Source organism: Larimichthys crocea, chromosome VI, assembly GCF_000972845.2.
Source record: "Larimichthys crocea isolate SSNF chromosome VI, L_crocea_2.0, whole genome shotgun sequence".
Taxonomy (NCBI): Eukaryota; Metazoa; Chordata; class Actinopteri; family Sciaenidae; genus Larimichthys; species Larimichthys crocea.
Window position 1 is genome coordinate 12,905,398 of NC_040016.1, and position 25,705 is coordinate 12,931,102.

At 38.8% G+C, this 25,705-nt stretch overlaps 3 protein-coding genes across 12 annotated transcripts; 1 reads left to right on the top strand and 2 right to left on the bottom strand.

Annotated features, from left to right (window-relative positions):
* Positions 1 to 12: 12 nt before the first annotated feature.
* emp3a (epithelial membrane protein 3a (MAM blood group)) lies at positions 13 to 5,352 on the bottom strand. Of its 2 annotated transcripts, none has more exons than XM_027279635.1 (6): positions 5,290 to 5,352; positions 3,086 to 3,188; positions 1,556 to 1,666; positions 1,367 to 1,469; positions 1,063 to 1,203; positions 13 to 607 (listed from the first exon to the last, which is right to left on the bottom strand). In XM_027279635.1, exons 3-6 carry the CDS (start codon positions 1,631 to 1,633, stop codon positions 432 to 434), a joined length of 498 nt encoding a protein of 165 aa, XP_027135436.1. In that variant the 5' UTR covers positions 1,634 to 1,666; positions 3,086 to 3,188; positions 5,290 to 5,352; the 3' UTR covers positions 13 to 431. The 2 variants fall into 2 exon arrangements, with proteins under 2 accessions (XP_027135436.1, XP_019118473.1); XM_019262928.2 differs by lacking the exon at positions 5,290 to 5,352 and adding an exon at positions 5,124 to 5,238.
* Positions 5,324 to 18,517, top strand: si:dkey-264d12.5 (coiled-coil domain-containing protein 30). 6 transcript variants are annotated; one of them, XM_027279625.1, is made up of 21 exons: positions 5,324 to 5,446; positions 6,196 to 6,372; positions 6,468 to 6,588; positions 7,144 to 7,355; positions 7,755 to 7,850; positions 8,034 to 8,105; positions 8,217 to 8,382; positions 8,711 to 8,782; positions 9,081 to 9,196; positions 10,444 to 10,551; positions 10,701 to 10,799; positions 12,528 to 12,647; positions 12,765 to 12,863; positions 12,961 to 13,058; positions 13,164 to 13,284; positions 14,702 to 14,814; positions 15,272 to 15,413; positions 16,654 to 16,790; positions 16,895 to 17,024; positions 18,068 to 18,129; positions 18,217 to 18,517. In XM_027279625.1, exons 2-21 carry the CDS (start codon positions 6,211 to 6,213, stop codon positions 18,434 to 18,436), a joined length of 2,466 nt encoding a protein of 821 aa, XP_027135426.1. In that variant the 5' UTR covers positions 5,324 to 5,446; positions 6,196 to 6,210; the 3' UTR covers positions 18,437 to 18,517. The 6 variants fall into 6 exon arrangements, 5 of the variants coding, with proteins under 5 accessions (XP_027135426.1, XP_027135425.1, XP_027135429.1 ...); XM_027279624.1 differs by having other exon boundaries at positions 5,391 to 5,506; XM_027279628.1 differs by having other exon boundaries at positions 5,391 to 5,506; positions 18,310 to 18,517.
* A 455-nt stretch (positions 18,518 to 18,972) lies between these two features.
* On the bottom strand, positions 18,973 to 25,114 carry LOC104919360 (N-acetyllactosaminide alpha-1,3-galactosyltransferase-like). Of its 4 annotated transcripts, XM_027279631.1 has the most exons (7): positions 24,633 to 25,113; positions 23,664 to 23,693; positions 22,899 to 22,997; positions 22,717 to 22,806; positions 22,445 to 22,540; positions 20,366 to 20,503; positions 18,973 to 20,240 (listed from the first exon to the last, which is right to left on the bottom strand). In XM_027279631.1, exons 3-7 carry the CDS (start codon positions 22,901 to 22,903, stop codon positions 19,556 to 19,558), a joined length of 1,014 nt encoding a protein of 337 aa, XP_027135432.1. In that variant the 5' UTR covers positions 22,904 to 22,997; positions 23,664 to 23,693; positions 24,633 to 25,113; the 3' UTR covers positions 18,973 to 19,555. The 4 variants fall into 4 exon arrangements, with proteins under 4 accessions (XP_027135432.1, XP_027135433.1, XP_027135431.1 ...); XM_027279632.1 differs by lacking the exon at positions 23,664 to 23,693 and having other exon boundaries at positions 22,445 to 22,529; XM_027279630.1 differs by lacking the exon at positions 23,664 to 23,693.
* Between the last annotated feature and the right edge of the window lie 591 nt (positions 25,115 to 25,705).

Sequence of the window (25,705 nt, forward strand, 5' to 3'; positions counted from 1 at the left end):
GACAACATTCAGTGCATTTGTTTTTTTTAATAAGAAAACACAAATATATACAAAACAAACAATCACACATTAAGCACAGCAGAGTCAGAATCCTTCATGTAACATTGTGTTTTTATCATATAGCGTGACTGAGTTTTAATTACCTTTGTCTATCTTGATCTTTATTGACTGACAATATAATATCTCACAGAGAACGACGCCACTATGATGACGGAAATGTCCCACATACCATGAAGCATGGGCACGGTCGGGTGGGTCTTGAGTCAGAAAGAAAACAGAAGTGTATCTTTTCAACACGGCTTTCATTCTCAGTCATCTTATTTCCACATGCATGCTTACTGTTAACTGTGAAGTGACTGAAGTGAAATGAACATCACACTCATACTAAAACGGTTTTTAAGGCGTTCTTTATCTTCTCTATCTTTTGTCGCTCACTGCTTCTTGCGCAGGTGGACATATAGGACTCCGCTGATCAGGAGGAGAGGGACACACAGCCACGCCAGAATGAAACAGTAGCCAAAGCGTCCTTTGGCCAGATCTCTGGAGTCATTTAAGATTTCCTTTCTGTGGAAGGTGAAGATGAGGCAAGCGGCAAAGGTTGTGAGACCTGCAAGAGTAACACATTAAAAAGGTGTTAGTTCAAATTCTCTTATCTCATCACAGTCATACATATACATGCTTTTAACAACACATTAATGGGATTAATTGGACTGCCTCTCTTGCTATTTAGTTGAATCGGTTCTGAAGCGATAAGACTTTCATTGCTCTCGATTTTTCTTATTGTCAGCAAATGCCACAAAAAGACCAAAACCAATGATGAGTCAGTCCATCTTTCAATTCTCTGACTTCCCTAAACTTTCTTTGGCACTCAGCCTCAGTCACGTTGGTTTCTAGTGAAGATGTAACTCTTTTAACTCTTCTATTAAGTATATAAATGCAGGTAAGTTGTCACTGCCATAAAAAATGAACATCTTTAATCTTGAAACATTGAAAACCTAAAATGTCAGGTTTATTTATTTTGATTTAAAGCATTTAATGTGGCTTGTGGAATACGTAAAGCACCTGCAAATGCCTGACATAGGCCTGTGAAGTAGAAAAGTCTTCCTTTGGACAAGGTGAGCAGCTGACCCAGAAAAACCAAGAAGGAGATGGAGGAGAAGACCACAGAGAGGACCATGAGGGCCTGGACAGACTGCAGCCAGTCTGGGGGAGAGATGATCGGAGAATAAGTGTAACACCCTGACTCACAAATAAAACTAAAAGCATCAGGCAGTTATGAAATATCCAATCATGCAGACATGTAAAATATAACCAGGAAATAAATGAACCACGCGTTTGTAGGCAAGCGTGCATACAAATACTTTACCGCTTTCATTAGTGGAAGCACACATCCAGGTTTCTGTGGCATTATTGTGGAAGCAGTTGTACCAGAGGTCTCTGATTTCTGAATCAGTCCATACCCACCATGACTGCAGAGAGAAAGAGAAAACATAAGAAAAAGAAACAACTGTAAGAAAAGAGACAACATAAGTCATCAGGGCACTGTGCATCTTACCTTCTCCAGGGTGGCGATGAGGAGCATGGCCAAGGTGACCAGATGCAGCACAGTTAGGGATATGAGCAGGAAGACCATCGCTTCTTGTAGATGAGGGACGAGTCTGGTATCCTGTGTGCAAACAACAAACTGGGATGTTATTAAGATTGTAGGATGATGTTTTTATGAGAGCTGTGAACTTTTTGTGTTCAGATTGGTGGTTCCACATAGAACAGAAACACAAAGAACCACTGCTAAGTCCCTGTCCCTTTACAACATGTCATTTAGATCAGGACAAACAGTAGGCTTTTTGTCTGCCTCTCGAGGAAACTCTGAGCACTTTCATCATGCATCTGAACATCTGCACTGGCAATCTCTGCCCATTTACCAAGCCTCACTGTGGGGATTTCTCTCTGCCTTCAGACCCTGACCAGTCTCTGAGGAATACATCAGAACATCAGCTCCCTGTGACGATGTAAACAAACTTGTGATCTGAACCCCTGTCTACCAACGGTCTGATATACTCTTGTGCACTTTTCATGAATCTGGATACAAACTTTGTATTATAAAGAATGACATTACATTTGAGGTACTTCTTCCTAATGAGTTTAAACACTCCCCCCAGTGACACACACCATAGAAAACTATTGTGAAACAGCTTTGAAATCAGATGGCACAAAGTGATGAATGACTCATTGATTTTATTAAAATCGGCTTGGAGAATTTTTCCATCAGAAACATTAAGGCATAAAAAAACGGGAAGTCTCTTTATGCAGTAAGACTTTTAGGTTTCAGTTCCCCCAGATATGTCAAAATAAAAAAAAAATACAATACAAAGTAACCATGGAATCCTTAAACATAAATACAGCTGCTGTTTTTCTACTATATTATAGCTAGCTAAAACACAATATAAATTAATTGTTTTTATCATCTCAACTTTCTTTGAGGAGAATTAAAGAGTTGTAGATCCATGCCCCAGATTTAACTAAGTCTTAAATATCAAAACATTTAGTACATTTGTTTCTTTGGCCAGAAAGTGAGACTGCTGCCTGGTTTCATGAATCCCTGAATCCTTTTTCAAATAGTGTTTAATGTAGATGTTTACTTTTGCTTAATCACCAACCCTCGACTGTAAAGTCCAGCTCAGAATTTAAGGAGAGGGTTTTCTTTGCCTTGCACATGTTTGTCTTTCCCACCCAGCACTGCACTCTGCCCATAGAGGGTTGTTGCTATTGCACAAAAGTGCTGTATGCACTGTTGCTATTAGATTGTGGACAATTCAGAGAGGCATGTGTTTGATTACATACTACTACATCTGGTTTACTTTATAGTTTGAGGTACCTGGCACAGGCAGAAGGAAAGTAATGACCACAGAAATCGCAAACATATCACGGTGGAAGAACAGAAAAGTATCTTCATAAATGTTAAAACAACTACACTCTTTAGTTGGCATTTCATCACATTTTGGTGTGACCTGCGTCAGAAAAAAAATCCAGGCACATGTTTTCTGTTTAATCCAATGTAACCAATATATTTTGATGAAGCTCTTACCCTTCAGCTTCAGTGCCTTCGAGTCTGTACCCTTCAGTGATCGTCTTTGATTTTTTTCCAGAGTTGTAGCGTTCTCGCCTCTGTGCTCTTTCTGGGTCCAAAACTTGGAGAGAAGGGTATAAATGAGGAATGTGGAGTTAGATATAGGAGGAGTTCACAACACCCATTTCCTCTAAAGTTTCCCTGCCCTCCCCCTCAAATATATGGTCTGGACCAACTCAGAACCAAAAATAACATTCCTCTATAATGGCACAGAAAAAAACCCTAAAGCTGTACTGTATATATCCAATCCGAATTAAAGTATGATGAGGTAGTGTATTCCTGTTATCACAATGACAGAATCATGCAGTTTAAACATATTTGTCATAACCAAGAATGCTCTATGGGCTGTGTTGTATTGTTAAAAGCTTTTGTGCTGCACATGCAGACGTGTTGCTCGACATGAAGACCTTCACAGTATTACCAGAATGCGGTGGTTGAAAGGCAGGAAATAAAGGCTCATTACTGCCCACTTTTCATTGTAAATGTGCAGGAAGTGTCAAGACCACCCAAGACACAACACACAGTGTTGGCCAGTGTGTAGGATTTAGTGACATGTAGCAGTCCAGTTACAACCTCCTCACCTCACCATCTCCTTGCTAGCATGAAGGAGAAACTATGGTGGCTGCAAAATGCACGAAAAATACAAAAGGCACCATCTAGAGTCAGTGTTTTGTTTGTCTATTCTGGGACATGACGGACCTTGTGGAAGATGAACTACTGCATCCATACAAGGCTCAGTGTAAGGTAACAAAAACATAGTGATTGTTATTTTCTGATGAATAGATACTAACGAAAACATACTTAGGAATATTGTATTCAATTTCAGCCATATTCTGTAAATAGATATAAATCCTGGACCACACTGGACCTTCAATTCTCAGAAAGAATATCAATTTGTATTTAAATTCAGTTTCATTCAATTGCCACTGGTTTTGGTACAAAAATAAACTTTATTGTTCCACCAGGTAAGGATATTTGTCTCACCAACAATGCAGTATAGTCAAAGCAACACAATATAATATAGTAAAGATAAAAACTTAAATAAACAACACACATCACAAATAATAAACAGTAAGCAGTTTGTAAGCACTCAGCATTTTGCTACATTTTATGCAATAAAATCTCCCTGCTGGGTATAATTTAATTCTGTCTGTTAATAATTTTGATTGCACTTACAGATGAGAATATTTGCGTCCCAAATTATGTTGTTACTTGTATAAAATGAACACACCTTATACTCAAGTTACTACAGCACTGGATGCCCATAGCAAATAATGAGTAATATTACATTGATTAACCAATAATTGTTTGGGGAGGAACTGTTCAGATTCATTACTTAAATAAGTAGTAACACCGCACTGTAAAATACACACAAAAAAAGTAAAGTCCAGCGCAAAATTGTAAATGTACATAAAGATTATCAGCAAAATGTAAACTTATTATTAGTATCAAAAGTAAATGTCATTCAAGTACTGTTGTACTTAACTGAAGTGATGTGAATATTATAAATAAGTCTTTGAGATATTTTGGGTGGTTTAACACCCAAAATATACGACTAATGCATCATATGTTATGAGCTGGTCATATATTTTGTAGGTCAATATCTTAGATTGTAACCATATCTGTCACTGTACTAGACTGAAAAGGAGCATATTTCTCTGTAAACTGTAATAGAGTAAGAGGTATGCTGTAAAGTAGAAATGGAAAAACTTCAGTAATGTAAGTTTTTTTAAAAAAAAGCTGTACTTTGAATAGTACTTACATTCCACCACTAACAGTAATAGAAGTATCCCACCATTTCACTTCAGCAGCATAGTTTTGTTTTCTACTGATGTTTACCGGTGAATTTAAACTACTCACACTGTTAACGGTGCCTTAAGACTACTTCATGGACCCACGGAAAACACACGATCACAGTGCGCAGGAGTTTTTTTTTTTTTTTTTTTTAAACAAGGAGAAACAGAAACTCACACCACCACTTATTCTAACCACAGACCCTGATTTTATTCAGTGCGTTCCGTCATCCCCAGCCCATTTTTTGTGTCCTCTCTTTCTGCCTGTCGCTGATTTTCACGTTTCAAAGTTTCGAGTAACTCTTTTTTTTTTTTTTTCAATTCAAATCTGTAGCGAGCTGAGCGCGTGCGTGTCTGTTTGTAACGTACCGTTGAACAACGGGAAGACAACAACAACGGTCGGCTCGCGTGTTTACGTCTCGGTGTTACGGAACAGGAGGTCACTCTTCGCTTTTTGAAGCCCACCGAGGGCTGATTTTATTTCAATGTTTTGGTTTCGATGTCGGACAACAGAAAAGGTTAAAATGTGAGTGTAAACCGCCGTACAAAGTTGTTTCACACCGGAGGACAAATGGATCAACCGGAGGTAACGGTTACCGTTATTCTACTTTTTGTTCGTTTAGTTTACTCAACAGCTAGCGAGCTAAAACCGAAAACGTTACAAACTTGAGCCAGGTGTGACATTTTACCAACTTTTCTGCTGAAAACTGGGTGAATTAAATAATTTACCTTCAAGACAGTATCACAAACTTATCCCAGGAAGCTATCATGTTTTTTTTTAGTTTTTTTTACTGTGTCATTAAATGTAAATGTTGTAATGTCATTGGCATCAGTTTAAAATAAAGTTAGGCTGCAGAGCATGTGATTATAATAACATGCATGATAAAGTGTTGGAAGAAGCTGCTCCGCAGACACATGATGGCAATGCCAGTTGTCTCTGCTGAAGGAAACAGCTGTTCCCCAAAAAATATGCTTAAAACATAACCCAAGAGACTTGTCACTTACTTCACCACAGTTCAGAGCTGAGAAACATTCATTGACAAAGATTATTTGGATATATCAGGAAAAAAAACACAAGATCGATCACCTTATCCTAAAATATTGTCATGTATTGTAATTGTTTCTCTTACTGTTGCACGGTGAAATCTAAAAAAATATATATATATAATGTTTAAATCAGAGACTGATTGGAAATATGTAGGGTGCAAGTAGATAGAGACCGTAGCCTCGCTGAAATATGATGTTTTGTTTACATGTCACTCATCCCCTCTCTAGGAAGAGCTGGAGCAGATGACCACATGGTTCACTGAAGAGGGACTCGCACCCGATTCCTCTAAGGAGGCTCAGCTGTGTTTTCTATGGCGTGCCCTCCAATGCACAAGGAGTCGTCTGAGCGGTGTGACATGGGACCTGGACACCCAGCGCTCACAACACTTAGCAGAGATGACAGAGGTAAGTTATTAAATCACTAATGATCTTAGAAATTCAAAGAATAAATGAAGGTCCTTGTCTCTTAGATATTAAAACTTCAGCTTTCTGTCCGTAAGGTGCGCAAGTCCTTGGAGCAGATTCGAATCTTTACAGAGCACAAAGATGTTTTGGCTCAGGAGATACAGGATGAAAACGATCAACTCAAGGATCAGCTGCGGCGTCTAATATCCCTTCAAGGTTGGACATTTTCCACTGATACATCGCCTAAAAATAAGAATAAAGCAAGGTTAAGAGAAGTAGTGAGTACATAGTACTTCTATGACAGAGTATTTTTAATCTTTAAAAATTGTTGCATGGCATTATCCAGTAGATTAATGGTACACATTTTGAGAATAGGTATTTTTGTTTCACACGGTGAAGAATTATCTCTTCTTACATTTATCTCTTTCATTCACAAGTTTTTTTTTCCAGTAATACAAGCCATGTCCATATCTTGTTGGACAGTTTGTTTGAAAGTTATTCATGGAGTTAATTCTGGACAAAGCTCAGGGAAGCGGCTCTGCATGCGGACTGGTTAACCAGATGTACACTTGAAATCTTTTCTCTTGTAAAACCAACAAATGCTATTTAAAAACACAGCAGATAATGCCTTTGTGGCGAGCGGTGCTTCTATAGGCAAAGCTAACTTGAACAGACTGCCTTCACAGGATTACAGACACTCTTAGTCCACAGAATTTCCAGATTTTAAAGCCTGACAAATCCTACTTTTTTTTTTCACCAATCTTGCAATAGATTCCCAGATAAGCGAGGTGGCTAAAATGCTGTACCAGCAGGGTCTCACAGAGTTGATCCACAGTAGCCCCAGTGAGCAGGTGGCCTACCTCCTGGTGGAGAGAGCCTCCTTACTTGAGACGAGTGAGATTCCTGATAACCTGACAGGTGATGGAAACACAGCCAGCCTGCTGGGGACCGAAGCGCAAGTGCTGAACACCAATGCACACCAGGTTAGAGGAAGGCTTAGACTGAGGTTTGATCCTTGTGTTAGTTTCTGACCTTTTCACTTTTATTTGATCATGAACAATTAAGGGTAGGTTTGGGTAGTAGTGAGAGACGTGAGTAGTAGTTTATAGTTGCAAAGTTGAAAGGTTTCGGGTCATTTTGAGAACCTAAGAGATGCAAAAGCTCTCAGCCAACACCAGAGTGAAGTAAGATACACACAATGCCTTCTTTCCTTTGTGTAGTTTTACCTTTTGAAGCATGTGATCCCTCATGTGTGCCATTTATTGTATAATTATATCATAAGTAAGTTAGATTTATATACATACATTTTAATTGTGAGAGAGACGTGCCTTTTACATTTCTCTGTGATCAAACGACTTCTTCTGTGATCTGTTATTCCACAGACTTCCCACAAGGGGGCACCACGTCATGGCCAGAGCCCATGGAAGAGACTGTTTGGACTTCACAAAGCTTCACAAAACAAACACACTTTTATTCCTGTATGTTCTTTTATTCACAGTATTTGTGCTGCATCCCATACTAACAAACACTAAAAACTGCACTGCACGTTATTTTGATTATCCGAAGGTACATGTTTGTACGTGAGGATCTGTAAGCATGTTTTCTGTTCAGCAGGGTCCACGTTAACGGCAACCTCTTTTTCTGTTGCCAACACACGCTAGGGAACTGTGCATGGCAGAAGAAATTCAACATACTACACCGCTGATGCATTTTGTCCCAAAGTCCTTCTCAAGGTTATGCATGCATCTATGAATATTCTTGTTTTTATTGACTGGTTCTCTTTGTTGAGTTGCTTTATCACTTTAATGTTCATTTGGTCACTCACTCTTTCCCACTTTCTTCAGGCTGAGACCCAGCATTTGGCCGACCAGGCGAGCAGTGTGGGGAGGGAATGTTCCCGCCTGGAGCGGGACCTGGAGGAGGGTTCACGCAGGCTGGCCATGGCACACAATGAGATCCGGCGTTTGACTGATGAGCTGGAGTCTGCTCATTTGACCCAGAGAGCTTATGGTGAGAGAGATAAATCAGCTACTTCCAAACAGACTATGACATTCTCAAAAAGATTTCTCATGGTGATAATGCAGTAGCCTGCTGTCACCACTATCGCAGTGCTTCCTGTGTATTTATTTGTCAGTTAATAAAGTTGGCCACTACTGCTGGAAAAGAAAACATCACAAACTATTATTATTAAGGATGACACCCTAATAAATATTGCATATTACTACAAGCCAGAAGTTTACGATCATACAATAAATATCCAAACAGTCTAAAAAACAAAAACTGTTTTCCACCAACTTCCCCTGCTCCCACATCATTGGTGTTTGTTTGTTTTTTGTAGAGCCTGAGCTGCAGGCTGCACAGCTAGAGGTGGAACAACTGAGACAGGAAGTAGAAAAACTGAAGAAATACGGTGAGAATCTTTTTTTTAATTATTGTTGAGGCAAGGAGTACCTTGGACAGGTCACCAGTCCATTACACACATAAACAAACACATTCGCACTCCAATCCATTCTATAAGACAACTGCAGTTTCCACTTCACCTAAATTTGAGACTTTTTAGACTGTGGGAGAAAACACACAAGCATGTGGTGAACATGTACACACAAAGCATTGTGTTAGAATACTCAGCAGTGTAGGAGAACAGTGTTATCCTTCAATATGTATTATTTATAATTTGATGAGTTCATCGTCTGTCTTTATTTCACAAGAAATGGCAGAACTACGAAAGGCCAAAGAGATGAACGATCGTCTGGACCTTGAGATCAGAGCCTTGAGGAACAGGGTACGCTGCCTGGATGCTGAGAAAAGCTCTCTGCAGCAGACGGTACGCTACCTGCTGGAATATAATTTTACCAATATCGATGTCAAACAGTCCAAACATTATGCTGAGGTAACACACAGGAATAATTTTACACATTATTTTGCAGCAAAGATTTTCAAGTTTGAAAAATAAGCTTGAATTTATAGTACTTTCAGGCGGCACACAGTGTTGCTTATTACAGACTGTCGGCCATAATAAAAGTGGAGGTAAATCATACATCATGTTGTAAAGCACACTTACAATTAAGGCTGAACAAACTGAATAATTAATTGTTGTTGCCCTTTTCTACAGTATAGTTACAACCCTGAGTCTCGCTTTACATCGTGTTCACTGAGCATTAATCCTGTTTTAGCGAAACTAATGTTTATTTCATATCTACGAAACAATTTATCATGATGAAGAAAACCAATAAATAACCACGTAGAAAGCACACTTCTTACTTCATTCATATGACGTTAATTACAGTCTGCAACATGATTTTTAAATTGCAGTTTTCCGCTTGCTGTCAGACGTTTTATAACCAAACCATGTTCATGTATGTTAGCCGCAAGTTCCCTGTTTTGTCTTGGCTGGTTGGAGTCCTTCTCCTGTTCAGGATTACCATGTGTCCCTTTCACTCTCCTCCTATGTTAGTTTTTGTTGCCTTCATGCAAATTTCCTGCCTGTATTCATGCCATAGGGAAAATAATATGAGATGACAGATGTTTTTCACTCACGTGACAAACATTGTATGGTCATATCACACAGCCCTTTATAGCACAACATCTATTCATTGTTCATTCTGCGGTTTATGGTGTACACCAATGTCACTTATGAGCTAACATGGATGAGTACATTGTACAAATGACACCCCACATCTGTTTAATGTCTGCCTGTATGTATTTGTTTTTACGTGTGTGACAGTGGTATAGTGGTAAACAGATAAAAATGACACATCAGTGTAATTGTGTCCTGTAGGGCTGAAACATTTTTTTTATTATTCAACTGGCAGAAAATGAATTGGCAGTTTTGAAAACTGATTCATCTTCTTTCAAACTAAAATGATTGATGAAGAATTCACCTTTTCCTGTTTCTCAATTGTGAATTTATAGTAAACTCTATTTGAGTTTTTGTGCTAACGATTGTTCCAAAAAAGATATTTTAACAGGTCAACTTGTAGTGGAGGAAATCGTTATGGCCATTTTTTTTTTTACTATTTTATGATGTCAGCAGATTAATCAGTAGTGAAAATGTTATACTGTTTGTCTTAGATGGTGTCTCTGCAGGAGAAGGTGGAGCGACTGGAGTCGGCCAAGCAGGCTGAGCAGGGGCTCCTCATTGTGCAGGTTCAGGCCACCCAAGCTAATGAGTTAGCTAAAGTAAGTCTCACTACACAGATTCCCTGTAGATCAAAGACTGAAACAGTCTGCCCATCCTATAGTTATGTGAAAAGATCCCACTTTAACATCTGTACACAATATCTAAATCACCAGCAGAAACTTATTTTCATTTCATTCTTTTTTTTTAGTCTCAAGCAACAGAGCTGTCACAGAGCAACCAGACCTGCAGAAATTTACAGGAGGAACTCAACGCTCAGATGAGATTTCTTTTAGAAAAGGAGGAAACTGTGAGTAGTCTGATCAGTCAAATGCATGTTATCATAAATCATTTGTATTGCTGCCCAACATACAGCAACATGGCCCTGGCTGCTTCAGTGATGTAATGACTACATGAAACAAACATAAATGCCGTATTTCTATTGTGGTTTCTACATTTTTTCGACACTTTGAGGTTTTTTTTCTAGATTTTCTTGTTAAACCGTCCTCTTAGGCCTGACTTGAGCATTAGTCCCACCTACTGATTATTGCTGTTGCTTAACTCCTAACAATGGTTGATGGAAAAGCACAAATTAGCATTTTCCTTTGCTGATTTGCTAAATAATTTGATTGCAATTTGCATTGCAAACCTGTCTATGTTGTCCTCACTGCAGTGTAGCAACTGCAGCTATACAACTAGCTAAACTCTTCCTTATTAATGAAGACGTGAGTCGTAGTAAGCTTTAGTTGCTCTTTACTGTGGCTCTTTCTCTCATTGTGAGTGAAAACTGTAACAAAAACAAATACAGAATTACCATTTAGCTCTGTAACCCACTTTTCTCATGTAAGTAAAATGTTTTAGTTACAAACAAATCAAATGCATTTTTTATGTAAAGAGTACTTTTTAACATTAACTTATAAATGTAACTTCCGACGTTGCCTCTGTGGCGTTTACAGTGATGAAACACATGTGGTTGAACACAGAAATGTAGCTGTGCACATTCAGCTAGCCTCCTCAAATTATTGACCCAAACAACCTGAAAACCCGGAAACTCCCAGCTTGAAAATGGCCCTTCAAAATAAAAGATCCTTCAAAATAAATGTTCATTCAAATTTATGCCTGAAAGGCAACACACTCTCCGCCTGACCTCTGTGAGGTCAATAATTGACCCCCATGAACTACGCGAGTCTCTCAGACTTAAGAAGTAAGACAACTTCTGAGACTGGCCTGAAGAAAGTTTTTGAATGTCCCTGATTTGTGGTTCTCAGTTCCACCTTCCTCACCCTTCTGTCTTCTCCAGGGAAGGTCTTTGTGATCATAGCCATGGGCCAGTTGTTGCAGGTAGCTTGAATGTCTTTGAGAAGTACAATATCCCCTACTTGCAGGTTTTGGTGAGATTTTATCCATTTCTTGCGGCACTGCAAGGTTGGCAAGTACTCTCGACTCCAACGACTCCAGAATCGGGCAGCTTTTGTCTGGGTCGCCGGCACCTTTGTTGATACTTGGGAATGTTGGGGCGACGTCTGTCTTGTGGACCGAAATTGGGTACTTTGTGCTTTTAAAGAAGGTTTTTTCAGACTTTGCAGGTGAGCCGCTAGTACTTGGAATGGCAAAGCTAGGGTCGTTTCTTTTACGAGCTTTGTTGCACACAAACTTGCTGAAGAACTCAAATGGTGGAAATCTTCCTCTGTTTTCTTCCTTGTATTTCGACCCAGCTGAAATCCACTTTTCTTGAAGGTTGTTATCAAATGTAAACGTAGGCATTTCAAACAAATATATGTATTGACGTGCACAATAAAGATGAGATTGTGAGAAGTACCCTGTGATGGAGTCCTGCTGCTTGTGGTGAAGGGATGAAGAGAACGCTGAAGATTTGTGATTAAGAGTTGACTCCTGATGAGCTCAAACGGGATCACAATGATTCCAACTGGGAGAGAGGAAAACCGATTTAAGGTTTGACAGCAAAAACATTGATTGGCTGATGGAGACTGTGGCAAAATCTAAAGACAGTGTTCCTGATTGAACTTTTGCTTCTCAGGTTGTATCTCTGCAGAGGGAGGTGGAGCGGCTGGAGTCAGCCCTCCATGAGCAGCAGCAGCAGCAGCAGCACGCTGAGCAGCAGCTCCTGACCTTGCAGGTTCAGGCCAACCAAGCTAAAGTAAGTCTCACTGTATAGATCCTTGAGCATTACCTGAGAACATCTAGTGAAGATCGGAAAATCATCATGTATGAAGAAAACATAGCGTTGATGTTGATGTTGGTCTCTTGTTTTCAGTCCAAGGCAGCGGATTTGATTCGGAGCAATGACATTTGCAGAGATTTACAAAATAAACTCAGCAGTCAAACAAGACGCCTTTTGGAGAAGGACTCAGAAGTGAGTGATTCACTGTATTAAATGCACTAGAAATGCGCTGTAATTACCTTTTTAATTTCCTATTACACAATGTAAAAACCTTCTCTCATCCTTTCAGATACACTCCTTGAAGCAGCAGCTAGATAATTCTCATAAAGATCTGCATAAACTTATAGCTACCATCTGCACCAAAGAAAACCAGCTTCAGGATCAAAAGTAGGATATTGTACCTCCTCACACCACCCAGCAACTACTGTAGTGCATGCCAGCTCTCAATGTTGCAATAATACGTGAAATGAAGGTTCCTGTGTGTGTTCGAAGGCTGTGGGAGCAAAAAGAGGCAGATTCACAACATTGTGAAGACAGTCACTGTCAGTTAAAAGACTCATTTGCATCAGAGGATAAAGAACAACAGACTCAACAGCAGCTGCTGCAGAGCAAGGTAAACAACGCACGGGGTAAAGTCTTATATATTTGAATATTCTGGTAATTTATCAGGACTATGTCTGGTTATATATTATAACAATAATAATAAACGTTATGCATGCAGCACCTTTATGCTATGCTCTTATGCTTCAAAGAAAAAGAAAAAAACGGTACAGATAAAAATAACACAGATAAAGAATAGCCGATTAAGAAGCACCAAATAAATGCACAACACAGGGACCAAGAAACATCAGGGGATAAAATAAAGTTTAAAAAAACTGTGATAAAACCCTGTAACTAATATTTATATTAACAGAGGATTTAAGAGATCAAATCAAATCAAATTTGACCGTGTCTGCCTCCCAAGATGCTAATGTTCCACAGTCTGGGAGGCCCTAACAGCAAAGACCTGATCACCTTTGGTCACAAACTGGATCCACTCGTCTCCGAGAACGCCGATGCATTTAGGGAGTCAATAAGTCTTTTATATAATTTGGATCAAGGCCATTTAAATCTTTAAATTTGATCAGTAAAATTTAAAAATCATTATGGAATAAAACAGGCAGTCAGTGTTAGTTGGCCAGCACAAGAGTAATGTGATCGTATTTCTGCTATTTGTAGATGATTCCTTAGTTATAGTTGTTTGACCTTTTCAGTTTTGTAAATAAACCATTTTCTTTTGTACATAAAACTTGTTGTAAGTGGCTACTTGGGACTCGGGGAAAATTGTGACACCTTTTTCTTGTTATGCTCTAGGCCCCTAGACTGGGGCATAACATAGCATTCTGCATCAGAGTCTGCATCAGAGTCACCAGATGCAGGGAGGGGAGCGCTGACTGAGTGTTTTACAGTAGTAAGGATAGTAGTAGTAGGATAACTTTGTGCAAATGAGTAGTGATGAATGACCTAATTTTTGGTCCGTCATTAGGGACTTTTACAAGAGCTAGAGTCCTTGTGCTATGGTGAGCTCTAAAACTTGACTGACAACTACTACAAATTATGTGCTTTAAAGTGATATTTATTTAGTTTAGTTTTGTTTAGAAAGTTGCCAAAGGTCAGGGAGCTGTTAATAATCAGTAAAATGAGGTTAATAATTAATTCAATGAACAAATGTGTCTGTGATTTGGCTGCACGTTTAGCAGTAGAAATGTGAGATCATATGATGGATTAAGGTGTTAAAACCAATAAAGAGGAAGATAAAGAAGCTTTAAAATCAATAGTTCTACCTTTATGTTTTCCTAACTTTCTCTGCTGCAATGTCATGTGTAGAGGATGATATACAGGATGCATCTGATACAAACATGTTTAGTGAACAACTTTGGACCAGTGCTCAAGATAAACTGTTGCTGCCCATGTCTTAGTCCCAGAACCAGGGTTAGTTTGTTATATAATAGTGACATCGTCTTTTGATGGTTGTAATTGTGGTACTGCAGGAGTGTCCGGATTATCAAGAAGCAGTGAACACTCTGTTGGCTACCCAAGACCAGTGTGAAACACTCAAGAAGGAGGTCTGTGAAACCCTTAAATGCCTCGACAGAGAGCGAAGGTAAGAGACCCGTCATGCTGCTGCCATCTGAAAAACTGAATTTAAAGTTGTATGTATAAACAAACCCCACGACTTTTCTTTGTCCTGTAAAGCATTGGTTCCCAACATTTTCTAGTCCCTTTCTATCATTGAGTAGACCCCTTATGGAGTACTTTATGGATTTTTTATGCATATTTAATGTATAGCAATAACGGTAGAGAGCAACTGATAAACTGTAAAAAAAAAAATAAAAAAAATGTTTTCTTACACAACAAGCTTTGTGACCCTAAATTTGTGAACCAGTGGTATAGAGGATATTGAAAACTTTGACAATGTATGACAACATATGACAGTGACCTTTCATAGCATAAAATCTATCATCAGAATAATATATGACGTGTATAGCTTTCTTTTGCAGTCAGCATTTTATATTCTGGATTGATTTTATGAGTAATGTGCGTTGTTGTTTTTTTTACAGTAAATACCACGAAATGAAGGAAAAGCACAAGTTAAAACTGTGTCGAGCCAAACAGAAATTTGACGATGAAACCGCCTGGCGTGATGAGAAGATAAACAATCTCGAGCGAGAACTGTCCTTGTGTTCCCACTCATTAGCAAAGGTAAACCCGCAGCTTAGTCCTACTGTACACAAAAGAAACCAGGATGTTTGTAAGGGTGAGGTGCATCATTGAGAAAAAATCAATGTATTATTATTTGTATTCATGTGATGATGTGCATGTCCGCCTTTGTTAATCCTTTTTTTCACACAAAACAAATATCCTTTATACTCCTAGATACTGGCTGTAGTATCTATATTGACTCAGTGATCTTGGGTTACACAAGATCACGTGTAGGCCTTGAGGTCCTCGGCAGTAGGAATTGTTTGGCTTTGATTGGGAACAGTAGGTGCCAGTCTATCGCAGCACTGTGGTGGCCAGGGACGAAGAGACCTATTGCTGCCTTCCTAGACATACTAGAAAGCTTGCTGATCTGTGGTCCCCTGCATGCAGAGACAAGCTGGTACTTTTTAGTCTTCTTTTTTCCCAGTGATTAGATGTTTACTTCTGGTATCATATGCATCCCGAGGACCGCAAACCGGAACCAGCACACATAGTCTAGGGTTAGTTTTATGAATGATTTGATGCATCACACAGGGTGTTATGATGTAGACTTAAATCAGTCAAACTGAGAAGACCAAAGCGATGAAAAAGAGGTCTTGTGGGGGTATTGTACTCTGACCATGACACAGCTCGAATAATCTTTTTTTGAAGGCTTTCCAACCTTTTCAGATAACTGGGGTAAGTGTTGCACCAAATGACATTACAATAATTAATGTGTGGCTCAAACAAAGTTTTGTATAGAGTGAGTAGTGCAGTTAACGGTAGATGATGTCTTATTTTAAAGAAGAGACCAACGTTTAAAACTTAAGGACTCGTCTATGAGGACCCAGAGGAACGTAGTAGAGCATTCTCTTTGGCTAATTTGGGTCATATAGTATTTGTAGTGTTATCTTGGGTTTTAAAGTCTATCCACCAACATGGGTTCAGCAGAATGTGATACCGACTCAGGCACTTCTGATGTACTTTGAGAGTGTCTCTAATTCTCGACGTGTCAATAAATACTAGAGCATAAGACTTTAGAGGCTCCTGAACACTTTCTTCCCTCCTGACCTGACCATTGACCTTTGACTTCAGCAGTTTCTCCACAACACAAGGTTAACAGGCCCTCACTGATGTCGAACTCTGGCAAAGTCCATAGCATCAATAAGGGAGGGAGATGCTGATTCATAGGCAATTCCTCTATTGACACTCACTCTATAGACTTATAAATTAAAAAATCTAATGTGTTTATCTTCCCTAGGAAAAAGACCTCACCATAAGTATAACTGTGGAAAATGACAAACTACTAGTTGAGAGGAGAAGGCTGCTACAACAGCTAAATGAGGAGGAGCACAACAAAAAGGACAGTAATCTAACAGCTACTTTGTCCAAATGCAGGTACTGAACATACACAGTGAACACTTAACTGCAGAGTTCAAAGGACAATTAATTTCTATAGCTTTACACTAATTCACTGCAAATATGTTTGTTTTTATCTCAAGGGTGGATTTTCTAGAGCTGGAAAACAAGAAACTAGGAAACAAAATACTTCACATGTCCAATCAGCTCGCTGTCCTGGAACGCAGCCTGCAAAACATGCAGTCACTTCACTTTGCAGAAGTTCCGTGCACAGTTAAGTCCAGTTAATCTTTATACACAGGGTATGATTGTTGTTTGGCTACAATATGTTCAACTTCATTCCTAACTTGGGCCATGACTAAAAGTCCGTAGTCATGCTAACAACCTAAACAAAATTGATGGATGGATTAACAAGACGTAGAGTCAATGCAATCCATCCAACAATTGTTGAAAAGTCAGGGGGTCGCTAAAGGATTCATCATGAATGTCTGACCACCAATACTAACTGACCCTTGTTACTGTTCCAAGAGCCACGTAAGCGTATTTATTTATAAAGTGATATTATTAATCTAACTAACCTGATATATATTTTTTTTAAGAATTTATTTTTTTTTTGGCCTTTTTTTTTAAATTATGTTTTCAAACACATAAATGACAGCTATAAAAAAGCAAGTATCAAGTTTCTTCTTCTTCTTGACTCTATTATTATTAATATTATTATGACAAAACTCAAATAAAGACAAACAATGAACAAGACACTTGTATAACAAACAAAAAGACAATGTATAAAGGGTTGTTTGTCAGTTTGGGATGTTAGGAAAAGTCAATTTATTTGTGTAAACAAAAAATGGCCCCCTATGTTTTCCTGAAAGAAGCAGACGATCCCAAAGTCCCAAAGGAATTACAAAGGCCACCACGTTTTTCTTAAAATTTGGTACAACAGGTCTGAGGGTGACTTCAAATAGGGCAGTAACCGCTGATGGTGTGAAAAAGACAGAGGTGACCTGTGAAATAGTGTTAAAAATCTCCATCCAAAAGGTATTCAGGGAAGGGCACGCCCAAAGCATATGGTAATAGGTAGCCGGGTACTGGCGAGATCTGTTTTGGCTTTTTCAACCTTTATTTGACAGAGACCGCTGAAGAGTGACAGGAATGTGGGGAGAGAGAGATGGGGAATGACATGCAGCAAAGGGCCACAGGTTGGATTCAAACCCTGGGGTGCAGCGACAAAGACTAAGCCTTTGTACATGGGGCGGATGCTCTACCGACTGAGCTAACCAACACCACTAACCTAATATTTTGCTCTGTTGTTTTAGGACCTGAAGAAAAAATCTAATCCTATACAGGTTTTTACATCTCTCCCTGTGCCAACTACAAGGTAGGTCTGACCCTAGTTAAGAACTTCAGCACAACCCTGTTTGCTTGTCAAAACACCATTAAATATCTGCGAACTTTGTGTCTCTAGTGAGACTATGCCTGAACCTTCAGAAATTCAGGGCGAATCGGACAGTACACAGAGCAAGCAGACGGACGTGACTTCTTCACCTCACTGTTTCAGCTCCGGGTCCCTGTCTCGATCAGCAGAGATGGGCTACCTGAATCTGACCTCTGCTCAGAGCCGCTCGGACTACTCAGCTCACCCGGCTACCCTCAGCAGATCATCAGCAGACAGTACGTGTTGTTGAGATTCTGCAACATAAATATATTGTACAGAAACAATTGTATTTGTAAGTAACTTAAATTAAACAAAATAACTTTGCACAGCATTTTTAAACAAAGTACTTTTATTATGAATAAATTTAAGACATTGATTCCTCGGCACTATCTGAACAGACAGTGGCAAACAAAGTCCATAAACTGAATTAAATAGTAAATAGACTGTACTTATATAGCACCTTTCTAGTGTAGTTCCTTTCTAGTAGACAACTCAAGGTGTTTTACACTAGATATGTCATTCACACACACACACACACACACACACACACACTCTAATGGCTGATGGCATTGGGTGCCACGCAAGGTTCATCAGTTTTAGGAGCTACCATTCATGCACATTCACACACAGATGGTATCAGTATCAGTATCTTGCTCAAAGACACTTTGAAATGCGGACTGGAGGAGCCAGGGATCAGACTGGCGAATGACCTGCTCTACCTCCTGAGCGACACCTGCCGTATGTACTTAATTCTGAATTAGTGTGCACAGATAGACCGTTTAGATGTTACAGCCATTTAATATAAATATGTATTGCATTTCACAGAATATGCAATATTCAATAAACAGAAAAATCAACTTTTGCTATTGATCTGGCTCAGCTGGATATGCAGTAACTACATCCTTATTTACATTATGTCAACAATCCATATTTCCACTACTTTGGAATTCATTATTTATGTCCCTGCAATAATCATATAAATATTTGTTACAATTTGTATATAAAGTTCTGAAATTTAGCAAAAACATTGAAATTCGTACAACAATAAACACAACACAATAAAAAATATTCCTCTTTAAGATGACTTGAAAAACAAAGTATGAAAGTTGCATCGTTACCATATGATACTTGTCAGAACACTTAGACGTGTTTAGCTTAGATCAAAGTACTTTGTTTGAGCACATTGTTCGTATACATTGGCAATCAAACAAAGGCAGCATTTGGATAAATTTACGTTAATTAAAATCTTCTGAGTGAACTCACTCGGTTAGTAAACTCCCCATTTCAGCCATGCAAATCAGTGGAGACAAAAAGAGCCACAGAGAAAGACAACCTGAGAGTTTTAAGGTAGGTGATGCACTCAAACATGCTAATCTGTGCGGAGTGTATCATAGTGCTTTGTTGCCCACAGTAGTCGGGTAACTCGTATGTCATTTCTGTCTCCGATGCTGGTGTCCCAGCAGTACTCTGGAGAGAGTACCCTGCTTGGTTTTTGAAGCCACATGTACTTGTTGAGATGACTTTCATCGTGCCACAGTGCCTCCACGTTATTCTCTTTATCCTCCATGATGCTATGATAGCAGGATTCAGTCAACGCTTTTACACTGTTCCACGAGCCTCCAAACACAGCAGCATGGTAATAGAAATCTCCACTTTCCATGTACGCCTTGGACTTTGGGTTGCGGTCGTAGGTAAACAATCTCTCTGGGAGGTGGTAGTAGTGTGCGTGGAGCAGAGCCACAGAATCCCCCAGAGCCTCAGAGCCAAATCTCCCAGTAAACACTTGGTCCACATCAAAACAGAAGACGTGTGTGCAGTGGTGACGAATATCCGACTCTATGACATCTGCTATCGTCTTCATTCGCATCATGGAGATATCCTGCCACCTGGAGTGCCTCTTGACTTTGATAACCTTAATGCTTCGCAGTGGACCAAGCTTAATGTCTGGCACCTTCTCTGGCGTGTCCGTAAAAACATAATATGTGACGGGCAAACCCAACATAAAGTGATGCTCTGATGAGTTCAGGAAGGTCAGGAGGTAAGCATCCAGGTACCTATAGTGAAAGAGGACAGAGGATCAATGTTATCTTTTTTATTTTTAAATCTTAAAGTTAGTCTTCCAGTTAAACACAATCATCCTAATGTTCAGATGTTTAAAATATTGATGTGAAAAACGCACCGGCCCACAGCAAACACTGTCAGAGCCACAGAGGATCCTTCACTCTGGTGTGTTTTGTCGTAAAGATCAGGATCAAACATTCCATCCCAGATAATGGGAGCTTTCCAGTCTGTGCATGTTTGCACGTCACTTCTTGACCTGAAATAACAGAAGACTGTTTCAAAATCGGGGTCCGCAAATGTCTTCTGCCGTATTTGTTGAAGACACTTGATTCTCCCCGTTTTTTCTCTGTACTAAAGTTACTTCTTCAAAAATCTTCTTTACCAACATGCAGTTACGCACAACAGTTAATCTCACATCCAAAATGCAGTAATGCAACCAGAACACACACATCTCAGGAATCATCAACATTTGTTTCCCAACAAGAAAACTGCGTGTGAATTATGAATTCAGACCTGAGAAATCAAATCTGTAACCGAAGAAAAGGTGTGAAGTTAACTTAGGACACAATGGCCTAAAAAAGAACCACCAACACAAATTACAGGATTCACTCTTGACTTTGAAGTGGCTCTGACTTTATTTTTTGACTGCAGTTCATTTTCTGCATGAGCCATTTTTATATTTTACATTTTGAATGTAAATTTTACAGTTTTTACAGCAGTATCTAAACATGTCCAATATGGAGTGTAAATCCAGAGTTTCGATGGCGGTTGAGTTTGAGTGAGGTGTCACTGAATGTATTTAGGGTCAAAGCAACGTCAAGTCATCCACAGTTTAGTCCAGGGGTGGGCAAACTTTTTGACTTGCATTGACTTTTTAACCCACATTGGGTTCTAAAATTTGACAGAGGGGCCGGGCCAGGACCTCATAGCCCCCCCATAGCCCACATTTAACATCTTGTGTGTTTTTAAACATTTGAATATATTTAAACTATTTTTGTTAAAAAAATCTTCACTTTTCACCTCACACAATTGAACTTTTCACGCTGATTTTTTTTAAACATGTTCACTCATCCGACGTTTGCAGGCCGAGGAGCCCAAAAGTTATCGCGCCTTATTGGCAGGACCAAGCCTGGCCCCGTCCTGCCAGACTAATAATGAACATGTCTTCACAGGGTGGCGAAGAAAGAAGACTTCGAGTTTTAATACGACGTGATGTTTGAAACAAGCAGTACTAAAAGAATATGAAGCAGCAGGTAGCAACTAGCGGTGCTGCTAAGGCTAAAACAACACAGAGTGTGGATGATTGACACCTGTCACCTGTCGACCAATCAGAGTCAGGAGAATTGATTAGACCAAGAGGTCTCACTTCATATTTAAAGCCTCTTTGTCTTTATGTAAACAACCAGGAGCTTTGTGACTGATTCAAACTAAAGCAGAGACATAGCAGGAGACATTAGCAGGAGACATTAGCAGAGACATTAGCAGCGTTTCTTCATGCTGGAATACAACTTTTGACACAAAACAGCAAAGATGAGACATACTGCATCATTTTGTGGGTTTTGTTGCTACTCTTTGGGGGCTAGCTCGCCGAGTTTTCATCGCACAGTGATGAGACACATATCTTTGTAAGATATATTTTTATTTTTTGGATGTGGATAAGTTTGGCGGGCCGTATTGAAAAGCCTAATGGGCCGTATACGGCCCGCGGGCCGCAGTTTGCCCATGTCTGGTTTAGTCTATAGTGACCTCTGTTGTGCTGATTGCATAAAGAGTTTTGAAAAAGTGGACTCACTACTGAGAAATACCTGTGTGGTGATTTAAAAAAAAAAAAATTATAATATATTACAGGAAGTGAAATACTGCTCTAAGAATGACCTGATGTCAGCATTCAGATTTATGTTAGTACACCGTATCAAACACATCTGTCTTATGTAAATTTAACATTTTAGGGTTGGAACTCATCATTTAAATTATCGATTAATGTGCCAAATATTCCTCAATTGATCATTTAGTCTTTCACAAATTTCATTAACTTGAAAAAAAAATCAATTTATTACTGTCTATTGCTCTATGAATTAAACTCATAAAATCATTTCAGCTCTGATAAATGTATTACCTCTTTTTCTGACTCTCTTTTTGCAACAAAAGACACAATTTCCAGTATAAAAGGCTACACTTAAATGTAAATGTGTCTTACCCAAGATCAAGGCTGGCATCCACACTGTTGTCCAGAGACAACATCTTTCCACTTTCCAAGTGACATTTTTTCATAGGTATGAAGCCTGTTAAAAATCTAACATCAGAAACATGTCATAGTTATTTAAAAGGTACGTACACTGTTTCATGTTGTGTGGGTGCTGGGTGTGTGGCATGTGTGATTGGTCCATATAACTCGACTAAAATGCATGCAGTTGAAGTGTGTCTTGTCGTTAGGTCATGATCAACTATGTGGAGTTAATATTTAAATACCTGAAAGAGAGTGGTGAGAAGTAGACAGCACAGAGTGCAACAGGAATGCAAAGCAAGCATTTCAAAACACTTTTGATCTTCTGATTGTATCTGCAAAGATAGGACAAAGACAGATTAAAGAGTGAAGACAAAAATTACACAATAGGGTTAACAATAAAGTAGTTTTTAAAGATGTCAGATACCCCATTGTCAGAGAACGCTGGTGTCCAATTTCAGCAGATCATTCCTTTGTCTTGCCAAAGAAAGGAAAGGCAGTTGTAGTGTCATCGATGAAAACGCAACTGAGTAAAGAAAGAAGGGGTATTCCTTTGAAAATCATTACTGACGTACCAGAGCAGGGTTGGTATGGGTGGGTAATATTTGTGTTTAATCCTTTTAACTCTGAACCCAAACATTTTAAATTAACATTAATTTTACATTAGGCCAGGTGCCTTATCCAAAATAAGATAAGGTAAGATCAGATAAAATAAGATCTTCTGAGGTGGCAAGTAAAAGCTTGCTGTTAGTAAAATCCACACTTTGGATATGCAAATCATCATAAGACAAAAAAGCCACAGGGAAAGACAACCTGAGAGTTTTAAGGTAGGTGATACACTTGTACAATGTATGAGATGGTCATTACCTCAATATTATAACTAGCAATGAGAGAAAAAACATGTAATTTATACAGTCATTATTTAATATAAGGTAAGTAAGAAGACTTTGGACAACTTATTACTATACTACAGTATCTATTATTTATTACTATACTGATTTACTGTAAATATTCTATATGTTGTTGTCTAACTTTATATTTGAATGTAAATCCTATATTGTAAGGTAAAATGATCATCTGTACTTCACTGCGTCATTATCAAATGTAAAACATAAGATTACTGTAAAAGACACATTATGCAGCACTGCAACACAGACAGTTACAATAATATATAATTGACCTTGCCCCGTACCTTTCAGATGTTGGGCAATTATACGTCAGCCTATTGTTCCCAAAAAAGAAGAACAAGAATAAGGAAGTAGTATCACATTTGAAACCAATGCAAAACACTTTTTGTCCCCTCCAACTATTCTTAAATCATCAACACACAAGAGGAAACCAGACTTAGAAAATAAATAACCAGATGTTTTTCTTTACTTGTGCCTCGGGGATTGATCCAACATTAAGTTAAGAGCATGAATCAGACCAGACATTTGGTGTGAACTTAACTGATGTAGCCCTGTTTAAGTCTACTGCAAACTACAACTTCAAAAATAAACTTGTAGCCTAATTTAGTGTCTGTTAAAACTTAAAATTATTAATCTTATATATTTATTAATTAATTAATTAATTAATTAATTAATATCTTTCTAGAAGCAGAACTTATGGCAGAGTTGTTGTATTGGATCACATTAGATTGTGCCTAAAAGTGGCCCCAAAAATGAGTTTATGTTAACCAAGCAAAGCTTGCATGCAGCTGCTGGATTGTGTCAGCCTCCTCCTCTGTGCTTACTTACTTTTTTTTCTTTCTTTTTTTGCATAAGCGTCTAATAAAGTGTATAATATCTGATTTGGTGTCAAGTAAGTTAAATAACAGAACTAAAGTATGTATTTTAAACTCTTTTCAAATGTGTTGCTGTGTTTTCCTTGTTTCGTGCTTTAGGTTCATATGTCCCATAGTCGATAATGTATCTCGGGAGGAGCTACTTGAGAAATCATGAGACACTGACACATAGACGGATAACCGGGTCAAACGTATTCACGAATCAGACTAAAACCGTCCAAATTCATGAAGTCCTCGCACATGCGTCAGAGACATTTCAAAATAAGAGACTGCACAACTATGTGAAGAAAACCAAACCAAAAAACAAAAAGTTTTTCCTCTGAAGCCTGCGCAGCCTACAAAATGTCCAAGCCGACTCTAAAGGAGTTGATCGCCTACCTCTGAGTCGCTGTCACTGGTTTACATCCGTAACGTCCTAAAATCTTCGCATGATGATAATCTAAATATGGTCTTGCGTGAGTTTCACACAACCAGTGTGTCGGACTCGGCAAGGTCCTTCTGTGTCCAACCATTAATATAGCGTCAGTCCGCAGGGAGTGGCTCTCTCTCTGTCTGCTCTCTGCTCTCTCGGATAAAACGCGCTTAACACTGCTGGGCTTCTGCCATGGAGTCTACCTGCAAACAGGTGTGTTTCTTCTGTAAACACACCTCGCCCGCATGCCCCAAAATAGTCGCACCCATGTGATCCTGCTGAAACGTGCCCTTATAGACGAGAAAGACACAGAAGGAAGAGTGTATACATGTTTATCTCACTGCTTTGACTGACTAGGGATTCAGATATCTCAGCAACACATCTGAAGAGAGGAGTGTGGGTGTTACAGTCTAATCATAAATTAAAAAAAAAAAAAAAAATGATACCAAGAATAAAATGTAGCAAAATAATAAAAATAAAAAAACTTAAGATTATTTCTGATATGCAAATTAGATTAGATTCATTAGATTTTATTATCATTACACTGCTGGAATAAAGGAGTTCACTCCTTTAAGAAAAAGGAATAACGTCTGACTGACTATTACAAGCAGAGCAAACGTTAGTTAACCACATGTCAATAGACGTGTATTATTGTTATTTAAGAGGCTTTGCTATTCAGTTAAATTAACGTGGGTTTATATTTTTATATCAAGAAATAATAGTACCAACGAGTTTTAGTATAAAAAAGTGAAAGTTACTCTTTTTTTCTTCTTTTCTTTTTTTTCTTCCCCCATTTGTGGCGCCCCCTGGATGGCGCCCTCAGCATCTGGGCCAGCACTGGTTTTTGGCACGTTTCAGATGTGTGAGTCAGTCGTTCCACTAATTTCCCATCTGAACCTCCAGGATGATTTCATTAACGTGTGCCTTGAACAACAGTTCAAGGCACACGGAGGTAAAATCATCCAAAAAATGAATGCAGTTTGGTGTAGCAGAACTTGAACCACATGAATCATATAATAGCCCATCATATCTATCATGT

What these genes read in the sequence shown, in the direction of transcription:
- emp3a (XM_027279635.1), bottom strand. Translation starts at nt 1,633, where the DNA reads ATGGTCTTCCTGCTCATATCCCTAACTGTGCTGCATCTGGTCACCTTG. An exon ending in TCATCGCCACCCTGGAGAAG is followed by an intron (nt 1,470 to 1,555) that starts GTAAGATGCACA and finishes TTCTCTCTGCAG; the next exon opens with TCATGGTGGGTATGGACTGA. An exon ending in TGCTTCCACTAATGAAAGCG is followed by an intron (nt 1,204 to 1,366) that starts GTAAAGTATTTG and finishes TCTCTCCCCCAG; the next exon opens with ACTGGCTGCAGTCTGTCCAG.
- si:dkey-264d12.5 (XM_027279624.1), top strand. An exon ending in TTTGACCCAGAGAGCTTATG is followed by an intron (nt 8,383 to 8,710) that starts GTGAGAGAGATA and finishes TGTTTTTTGTAG; the next exon opens with AGCCTGAGCTGCAGGCTGCA. An exon ending in GTTCCCACTCATTAGCAAAG is followed by an intron (nt 15,414 to 16,653) that starts GTAAACCCGCAG and finishes TATCTTCCCTAG; the next exon opens with GAAAAAGACCTCACCATAAG.
- LOC104919360 (XM_027279630.1), bottom strand. An exon ending in TTCTCACCACTCTCTTTCAG is followed by an intron (nt 22,541 to 22,716) that starts GTATTTAAATAT and finishes TTCTGATGTTAG; the next exon opens with ATTTTTAACAGGCTTCATAC. An exon ending in GATGCCAGCCTTGATCTTGG is followed by an intron (nt 20,504 to 22,444) that starts GTAAGACACATT and finishes CTGTTATTTCAG; the next exon opens with GTCAAGAAGTGACGTGCAAA.